Below are 10,221 nucleotides of genomic sequence, written 5' to 3'. Positions count from 1 at the left end.
GGCGGATCGATTGGATCCTTAGGAGGGATCAGAATCAAGAGAAATCTTTTCTGGGCCTGAATCCCGCAGCTACATGTTCCCAAGCAGTTCGATCGCAACAGAAAAGGATCGTAACCCACCAAGGCATCCCGTAGGCAGTAGAAGATCAAAGCCCTCGAAGTCCCTCCATTCGAAAAAGCCTACGAAGGAGTATCCTACTCCTCCGCATGCTCAGGGCTACAGTCATGTATCAGTATTATGGATACCCAAAGAAGGGATCTGAGGACCGCGGATGACAACTCGCCTAGATAATCAAGGACATATTTCAGTCTCGACCGACCCCGAAGGGATAGTTTTCGCCAGACCCCTCGGGCATGAGCCTCGTGTAGCTCGACCCCAAGGGTATAGGAGTCGTCTCGCCCGACCTTGAGGGCACGGGCTCCGTCCCGCCCGACCCCTCTGGCGAGGGCTCCGCCTCGCCCGGCGGGGTCCGTACCACCCCCAACCACTATAGGTCCAAGCATGTGGGCCTAGGTCAAGCCTCTGACACCAGAAGGGGCATGGACATGCCTTGACATGACCTGTGACCACGATAGGCCACGCCCAGGGGTTCCATCGCCAACAGTGATGGGTGCGTGGGCGCTGTGCTGCCTAATCCCCATACGGCCGCTGATAGGCACATCGGTTCACTACACCGTCCGTCAGTATAGGATGGAATGCCATGACCAGCTAATGACATCGAGGCATGGCACCAGTGGTGAATAGGAGCCCGACATAGAGCCATCCTTGTCACCATCTATAGCGTCGGCGGGACCCGCATGAAGGAAAAGAAGGACGCAGCGGTCCTAGAGGACTTCTTCTCCTTGATTCTCTCCCTCTTTCCCTCTCTCTTTTCTCTTTTTCTGATGTAACCTACATCTTCCCCTTCTTCTATAAAAGGGGGAACACAACGCAACACAAGACAAGGAGATAGGCACGAGCATATGGCTGAGCAGCTGAACAAACTCTCAGCACTTTTCAATTCTTCCACCAGAGACCTAGGATCCACTCCCTCTCTCACCCATCTATAACCCCTACTACAGACAGTATCGGTAACACGAGCAGCAACAGACTAGATGTAGAGATGTTCTGCCCGAACCAGTATAATTCTTGTGTCCTCTGAGCACACCATTCGAGCCAGACGCGCAAACTAGAAATTTACTAGCCGGTGATCCGAAACACCGACAATAAGCATCAAGGAAGATAAAAGTAATGGTGATGCAAGTGTGTTGTGGGTAGTTAGGAAATGGGGAAATAACTCATGCTGAATTTACTACCGTCGGTACACCAAACAATCGTGTAGGGCCAACGGCCATAACGCCTACCCCAGTCGGCTCGGCGTTCCAAACGACAGTGGAATTCAACCCCACTACCACCGCCGCATTGATGGTTTTCAACTGTCGATTTCCATCCTTAGGAGGCATCCCTATTGGTCCAACCGACGGTGGAAGTATCACACCGACGTTTTTATCGCTACGACAGTGAAAGTGGCGATAGTGATAAATCAATCTGTAGTAGTGTTCCACCCTCTCCACTGCAGTTCACCGAGCGCTCGCCATTCCACCGCGCCGCCCTCTCACCTAGCGCTGGGGCCGCTCGCCTGGGCACCGCATCCGCCCGCCCGCTGACATCCCCCCCTCGCGCGTCGCTCCGCGTCGACGAGCCTCCATTCTCTCAAGCAGCAAGGAGATGTTATGCTGAAAGCACATGTTGTAAGTGTATGTTTAAAGTGTTTTAGATGTTTCAGAGATATGTTGCAAGTGTTTTAGATGAATGCTGCAAAAGTAGATCGAGATGTTGCAATGGTTTGTACACGTATGATGCAAGCGTTTGTTCCCAATGTTTGAGACGTATGTTGCAAGTATGTGTATCTAAATGCTGCGTATGTTTCACATATATATTGCAAGTGTTTTATCTAGATGTTGTGTATGTTTGCAATGGTTTTCAAGTGTTTTTGACGTATATTTCAAGTGTTTAATCTGTCTTCTTTTGTATGTTGCAAGTGTTACATCTAAATGTTTCAAAAGTAGATCGGTATTGCGCATGGGATGCGTGTGGGAAGTGGTAGGCGGCGTGGGCCCGCTGCTGGGGCGCTCGGTCGCAAGTCCGACGCTGCGCAGGCTCCTTCTCTTTGTGCTGGCGCCGTCTGACGTTAGCGTCCCGGATCGGACATGGGACGCTATTAAGTCCGAATGAAGATTTTCCAAAAAAAAAAAAATTGCCATCCTTTCCCTGTTTAGCTCATTTTATTTGCCATGTTGGGCCGTTCATCGTCCTCACGTTGTGGCTCAGCACGGCCCGGTGTTCGCCGGTGCCAGCTCGGCCCTTTTTTATCTCGTGGCTTGGACCGCAACTAACAAAATGCAAAGCGTCGCCACCGCCTGCAGCCATGAGCCACCGCACTCAGGGAAGACGAGCTGTCGCCGGAGGCCGGTGCTCCCCGGAGGGCGTGGAAGATCTGCTGCAGCTTGGATTACCGTCCCCGTCAAGTGGCCTGTTGCACCCGCAACATCCAATGGCTGCACTGCCGGTGTCCGGTGAAGAAGATCATCGCCGCCGTCGCGGATTAGTGACGGCCATAGCAGAGGATATTCATTCATGGAGGCTTGTCCTTAAAGAAGCGCCATGGAGCTCGTAACCTCAAGATCCGACGCCGATGCTGTGGAGGTCACGGCTTGGGTAATGTAGTTTCCCCCGTTCTTATTCCAATGTCTTCTCCTACTAGAATGCTTGATGATAGTTTGGTTGACTTAATATACTGTATCTATGTATCTATAAAAGGAACAGAGAAAACTAGAAATAGCGATACAATCTAAATTTAGCTCTCGAGAAATCCTCACCTTCTCTCATTTTTCCCTGCTTTCTCCGAGTGCTGTGCGGATAATTTATTTTCCCTCTTTTTTTAGATAGTGATTTATTTTCCCTCTTGAAATTATCTGTACTTTTCTTTGTTAGACTAGAAAAGGGAGAAAAGCTAAAGAAATCTTGAAACAAGAAAACATATCATGGAGCAGTTAACTCTAATCCAACTTCTTTTTTGCATATTACTTTTCCCACCTTTCTCTCCTCCATTTGACGATTAGAATGGAGAAAGGGGAAGGTGGGGAACATTGTTCAATTTTTGCTGCCAATATATTTTCTTGAAAGGAAAAGAAGAGCAAGGAATCAAGTTCTGAGGTAAATCCTAATTGTCTTGTTAGGAAATTGCAGTTTTCTGTTATTGCTATTAGCCCATTTCCCTTCCTTGCCTCTTTAGCTTGGGATTCCAGTCTAATGCTTATGGATATCGATTGGTCCTGTTTTGGGTTTTCTACACCTCGTGTTACATGTTTTTGGCTGCAGTGAAGAACTTCAATTGTATTGATCATGGTGAAGAAAATTATTTCCCCCTTTATGTAGCCCCAATGATGCCTTTGAGCAAATATAGTAGAATCACAGGAATTGTCTGTTCCAGACACAGGCCATAGAAGGTGAGATTTTTTTCTCCATCCTTGCCTGAATTCCTAAGAATCTTTATTTGAATTCTGGGTTGTGGAGATAGAGCTGTACAATTTGTGGGTGGCAGACAGACATCAGTCATTGTTAACTTTCCATCTGTACATCTAAATTTTATTCAGTTCTCTGAATTACAATTTAATATTGGAGTTTCTTGTAATTAGGTTTCTCCCCGCTGAAATTACAAGTAAATATCAGTCTGGACTCTAGAATTGCATAAAGACCTCATTCATAATTACTAGTTTGGAACTTTGAATAAGAATTTCATCAAGGCTATTTTCGGATCAAGAGTGCCTGGCTTCATGCACTAACTTCTGTGGTAATGAAGATATTCGCCAAGAATCAGCTGCAAAGGTTAATACAGATCCGATGCATTCAGTCAAGTGGAAGGGCATAAATGTGCTTCTAAGCCACCTTTGTCCTAAGTGTTCTAAAAAACATGATGACACAACTTCAGGAAGCCAAACCACTGGATGCACATGTTGGCAATGGTTCTTCACACCGTCTACTAGTAACGATTCTGCAACTGTAGCAACTGCCAATGGTGGAAATACTGAAGTGCTCACTTCTCATCCAGAAGAAAATGGTTTTGCTCCTAGTTACAAGTTGGACAATGAAGAGACGTCAGTTCCAGCTGTTGGCCACCATAGGAAACCAAGCATGCACCATAGACTGAAAATATGGATCAGTAGTGGGCATAATGGCATAATAGGAAAATATGGGAATAAGTTGGAATTGGGTGTCCCCCATGTAGCTAGGCCATTATCAGATGAACATGCGAAACCTGGATGGCCAGATTGGCTCAAAAATGTGGCACCAGAGGCAGTACAGGGTTGGTTCCCTCGGCGACCAGATTCATTTGAGAAATTAGACAAGGTAAATTGTTAATATGGTGATACAAGTTGCTTAATCTGGTACTAGTTTTCAATGTTATTACTTCTTGGAACTAACCTTTTCTGTTGTCCTGTTTTAACTATTTAACTTCTTTTCAATTGCAGGTTGGACAAGGAACTTATAGCAGTGTCTACAAAGCCCGAGATCTTAAAACTGGCAAGTTTGTCGCACTCAAAAAGGTGCGTTTTCTCAATGTGGAGCCTGAGAGCGTGCGCTTTATGGCTAGAGAGATTCTTATTCTACGGAAACTCAATCATCCAAACATCATCAAGTTGCAAGGGATCATAACATCTTCTGTTTCACAAAGCCTGTATCTTGTATTTGAGTACATGGAACATGATCTTGTTGGTCTTGCTGCGACTCCAGGCCTTAAGTTTACTGAGCCACAGGTGATTGTCATACTATCCTGGTTCATTTGTAAAGGTGACATGAACTTAAATATTTTCACATGAATCCAGGTCAAATGTTTATTTCAGCAATTACTCAGTGGCCTTGATCATTGCCACAGCAATGGAGTCCTGCATCGGGACCTAAAGAGTTCCAACCTCTTGATTGATAACGATGGTGTTCTGAAGATTGCAGACTTTGGTCTAGCAACCTCATTTGATCCTGACAATCAGCAACCACTGACTAGCCGTGTTGCAACATTGTGGTACAGACCACCTGAACTTCTTCTCGGTGCCACCAAGTATGGCCCTTCTGTGGATTTGTGGAGTACAGGGTGCATTTTTGCAGAACTGCTTGCTGGCAGGCCAATCTTGCCTGGAAGAACTGAGGTACAGGCAACTGTTACATTTTTTATGATACAGGATAGGCTATACCAGTATCTTAGGTTACACAATTTTACCTTATGCTCATTTAGTCTGTATTGTGATTTCGTCAAACAATGTTATGGTAGGTGGAGCAACTTCACAAAATTTTCAAGCTCTGTGGATCACCTTCTGGTGACTATTGGAGTAAACTGGAAGTACCACAGACAGGGATGTTCAAGCCCAGCCGCCAGTATAGTGGGTGCATTGCTGAGACATTTAAAGATTTTCCACAATCAGCTCTAGTTCTTCTAGATAACTTGCTTGCACTACAACCAGATGCTCGTGGAACAGCTGCTGAGGCTCTCCGAAGTGATGTAAGTTCTACACACCTTTTACTCATCACTGTTGACTTTTTTGTTGGTTTGGAATATGACATGCAACAGCTTCTGAAGTCTTGTTTGTTATTTCAGTAGTTCAAATTTAATGATACCAAAGCACTTAAAGTTATGGCCTTGATTGCAGTAGAGCAACAAATAGGGCTCTAAAGGACACTAGTATTTGGATAGTTATCCTCCTACCACCAATGAGGCTCAGTTGACAATTTCGAACCAGATGCTACCTTTCCCAGTAAAGAATATGTTTTCCTTTCTATATATGCCTAACTGTAGTGAAAGTTAGATAGTTTTCGTGAGTTTTTAATGATTACTGCTGAAATAATAAACTCTATTTATGCATCAATTAGGAACTAGTTCAAAAGTATGAAGATAAATCATATTTTTCTCGAACACGCAGGAGAGCTGCGTATCTTTATATTAAGAAGAAAAAAGGGGTAAAAACCCTTACTATGAATGAAATTAGTCAATACTTTTCCCCTAAAAGATTAATTAATGCTAACTAGTGTGCCTGGTCACTGAGCTGAAATTGCCCTGTGCTTGACTACCAGTCGAAACATGTTATCATGTGAAGTGCAAATACTTGCTTCATATGGAAGTTTCGGTTGCTTCCAGGGGAAATTTACAGTGGTTTCTTTCTGTGATTTTCTATCTAGTTCAGAGGTAGTTTATCAAAACCTAGTCTGCGTCCATACAAATTGATCAGCTGTCTGATATTCAAAGGCATCCTTTTGAAGATTTTGTACAGCACCTAATGCATGGATCCAAAATCTGTAGTTTTTCAGGAAAAAACCACTTGCTTGCAGCCCCTCAAGCTTACCAAAGTATCCCCCAAGTAAAGAGTATGATGCTAGACTTCGAAGGGAAGAAACAATGAGGTACCATTTTTCCTAATATTTTTTTATTGGCTTCAGGGTGTGCGAGGTTGCAATCGAGAAGAATTATTGGTTGTGTTGATGTACTGTCTTCTTGTCTCAATAGGAAAAGAAAGGAAGCTGAGAGTGTAAGTGGATTTCGATCTGTCGAAACAGATGGAAATCCTTTCACAAGCGAGAAAACAAAGGTTGCTATGATTAGACCTGAATCTGCTGATGCAAGGAATGAAGTACTTGGTTCTCAGAACAGCAACCTGGGATCAAAGGGCTCAGTTGTGGTAAGTACAGTACTTATTAAATACTGATTTTACATACTGTTGTACTCGACGGAAGAATTGTTGTTGGTATCATTATATTTTCCACTTATTATTTCTCAAAGTATTTTGTTCTGCTCTGTTGACATGGTTATACAATTTCCTTTTTGTAATTCTTGGGATTGGTTAGTTCCAGAATTCAGTGGATACTGAGGTTTTTATGCTCTGCGATGATGTGGATCCTATGCTACCGATTGCGCTTGTTTATGTAATAATCTGCAATTGTTGTATAAACTGAGATCCATAGAGTTTGCGTGGACATTGCACATATTGACTTATTTTTCTACTGGAACAAGATAGCTGCTTTGACATTACATCAGAGTATTTTTGGTGTTTTTTCTTTGTCTACCATTAACAACTTGTTTGCTATACTTCTACCTGATCAGAGGTACAAGGGCAAAAGCAGAATATATCAGCACTCAGGTTCAATGATTACAGCAAAAGGAAACATGGAGCGGATGCTCAAGGAGCATGAAAAGAATATCCAAGAAGCAGTGCGCAAAGCGCGCCTCAACAAGAGCAGAGAGTTGTGAAGCAGGTTGCTGAGGATAAACTGTTGACCGTACTGGCACTGGTATTTCCATGTTTCGACTCATGCTGCTCCGAAACCATATCAAAAGATTAATTTGCTTTTGCGTTGATTCAATCCTGTGATTTTAGGAGATCAACCACCTTAGCTGGATTGGCAATTTGGCATGGAGTTGCACTGCAGGTTGTGCCCAGCAACTTCTGAAACATCACCCACTTATTGTTGTGACCTCTGCTGCAGCGTCCTTCTTCCCTGAATCTCCGAATCAGTGGTAGCCTGGTAGGAGAGGCCGATGGTGTGGTGCTCTAGATCATTTGAAAAATTGGCACAGAAAGGCCTTCGACAGCCGCTCTTCTGCTGGACAGACCGATTTGTTGCAACTTATATCTCTGGGTTCCCAGGAATCAATATCCTGGTGCAGCAGTCATATACTTAATGCAATATAAGTTATTATGCCTGTCACAGGGCAAGTGCTCCTTTTACCACACTCCAGGTGTTTGTAAATTGGTCCGGTTTTCTGACCTTGCAATATGAACAGCGTGTTCGTTATCCAAGCAATTGTGCAAGATTTTGGGCTCCACAAGTCACAAGAAGCAAAACTTGGAACTACCATTTTGGCTGCAAAATTGAGCTTCCATTTCCCACAAATCTTTTCATTTTTAAAAATACTATGAATCAAACCCTGATCTGGTAGCAAATCAAATGAAGAAGCAATGGTTTCTAGTTCCATGTTCTACAAAATGTTGAGAAGTCATTATTATGAGATCACAAGACTTTTTCTACAGCATTTCTCCAATGAAACCATTTATATTAAGAGTAAACAAAAGCTGTCGGCATATCTGACTTTACTAATTGTCTCATTATGTCAGTTTCTTCCCTTGGAAGTTATATTCTTTTTCAATCGTTAGTTACAACATCCGAGAAGCTGTTGTGATCCTGTCGTATAATATTTATCTGTATTCTCGACTTTTTTTTTGCAAATTGCACGAGTACAGACACAGACGCTCAATACGCACGCACACTCACCTTCTATGAACATATGTATGCAAATCCTATCTCTTTAAGCACCTCCGAAAGACTGTACTGGCACATCTCGAGACTGATGAAGTCACCACTAGCGTCTCGCTGTTGACGGGAACGTTGTCTACTACTAAAAGCATAGTGTCGTTAAATCCTGGAATAAATCTAGAAAAATACGAGTACCCGTGCCAAGTCGAAGACTTAAACACAGATAGGTAGGTTTCACCACAAGGAACCTAACCATCTGAGCTAGGCCCTGTGTTCTCATATTTGTGTGTGCAAGAAGATCAAAATATAAATCTGACTCTTGTGCTAAGAGAAAAAGTAGATTGGAAAAATGAGCTAATGTGTTGATGCTTGTTGTAGATGTCAAATGTGGTGCTTATATGGTGAAAATGATTTCTTGTGAAAATTTGTTCTTGGCTTGTTCAAATAGGCAGAGTTACCTCTATCACCAATCCCACTTCTTTTCTTAATATTTGCCACAAATCCTTTCATTTCACGGAAATACTCTGAATCGAAACACTGCAACGATGACAACTCAATAGAGTTCACAAAAAGGGCTTTTATGGAATGTCCATTTCGTCATCCTGGAGTTCATATATAACTCCAGATCGCATTCCCCCAAGGATTATAAACAAACACCGACAAAATAAGGAGAAAAAAAAACGAAAACGAAATCACACATACACCAGTCACAGCGTCAAATGCTGTTTCACCAGAACGAAAAAATTCTGAACTTCAGATTAAATTTATGAATGCTTATTCGATCTCTAAGACTCTAGCATATATCAATTAGGAGTACATCATTATTAGCATATTAATGACTATCTCAAGGGCAAAATGGCATGGCGTCCTTGTCCCTGTGGCTCGGAATGGAGAAGTGCCGGAGCCTGCCAACTTCCTCCTTGAGGTACCCCTCGCACAGGAACGCCCTGGCGAGGCTCTCCTCGACCGTGCCATCCACGCCGTGGACCAGCACGTCCGTCTCCCCCGTCCCCGGGCGCCGCGCCCTCGCCGCCACCCCGGCGGTGTATATCGCGCCCGGCACCGGCGCGTTCACCACGATCACGTCCCACTCCGCCTCGTAGAACGCTGCCGGCAGCCGGCGCGGCGCCAGCGCGCACGGCGACTGCTCCAGGTGGTCCGGGGCGAGAGGTTTCGCCGGGGAGGCGGCGGCGGCGCAGTCGGAGGAGTTGCGGAGGGCCACCAGGAGGAGGTCTCCGTCGGACGGCGTCGTCATCGTCATGGCCTCTTGCTGGAACGCGACGGTGTGCGCCTGGAGGTCGATGCCGGCCGGGTGCGCGGCGCGGGCGGAGGCGATGCGGTCGGCGTCGGCCTCGAGGAAGAGCGTGCGGCCGCCGTGGTTGAGCGCCGCCCAGAGCGCGCTGTCGGGTCCCAGCCCGAACACCAGGAGGCCGCACGGCGCGCGCCGCGCCAGCACGCGCGAGGCGGCCCCGGCCTCGGCCTCCGTCTGCCGCGGCGTCTCATTCGACGTCGCGTAGTGGACCAGCGCCTCCGCGACGGACGCCGGCACCTTGCTGGCGCACTCTTGTTGTTGTTGGTGGTGCTGCTGCTGCTCCTGCTGGTCATCAGCGTGGTGGGCGTCGGCGACGGCCGCGGGTGGCGTGGACGCGGCGGCAGGAGCAGCGGTGGCGCCAGCGGCGCCTGCTCTGGCGCCGCGCAACGCGGCGGAGTGGAGGGTGCGGAGGGTGAAGACGAGGAGGAAAGCGGAGGTGGCGGCGGCAACGAGGAGGACGACGCGGCGCGTTGTGACGTTGTGCTTGAGCTTCGCCTTGGCGGAGATGAGGTGGGTCTTGAGCTTGGCCTTCCGCGCGTGCATGGGGCTCGTCATCGTGCTCAGGAGCACACTGCACACTCCCTACTCTGAGCGAGGATGTGTTCTGTTTTTTAGCCTTTTTGGCCTTTCGA

At 46.0% G+C, this 10,221-nt stretch overlaps 1 protein-coding gene and 1 pseudogene across 1 annotated transcript; one reads left to right on the top strand and one right to left on the bottom strand.

Annotated features, from left to right (window-relative positions):
- Positions 1 to 2,354: 2,354 nt before the first annotated feature.
- Positions 2,355 to 8,092, top strand: LOC136484721 (probable serine/threonine-protein kinase At1g54610; annotated as a pseudogene).
- A 739-nt stretch (positions 8,093 to 8,831) lies between these two features.
- Positions 8,832 to 10,221, bottom strand: LOC136484720 (glucuronoxylan 4-O-methyltransferase 3-like). The gene has a single exon (XM_066481662.1). The coding sequence runs from the start codon at positions 10,142 to 10,144 to the stop codon at positions 9,122 to 9,124; it is 1,023 nt and encodes a 340-aa protein (XP_066337759.1). The 5' UTR covers positions 10,145 to 10,221; the 3' UTR covers positions 8,832 to 9,121.

The sequence above is a fragment of the Miscanthus floridulus genome, chromosome 10, assembly GCF_019320115.1.
Source record: "Miscanthus floridulus cultivar M001 chromosome 10, ASM1932011v1, whole genome shotgun sequence".
Classification (NCBI taxonomy): Eukaryota; Viridiplantae; Streptophyta; class Magnoliopsida; order Poales; family Poaceae; genus Miscanthus; species Miscanthus floridulus.
The sequence above is the reverse complement of the archived record's forward strand: the minus strand, read 5'-3'. Positions and strand labels throughout refer to the sequence as shown.

Excerpts from the sequence above, each read along its gene's own strand:
- LOC136484720 (XM_066481662.1), bottom strand. The coding sequence starts at position 10,144 with ATGACGAGCCCCATGCACGCGCGGAAGGCCAAGCTCAAGACCCACCTC.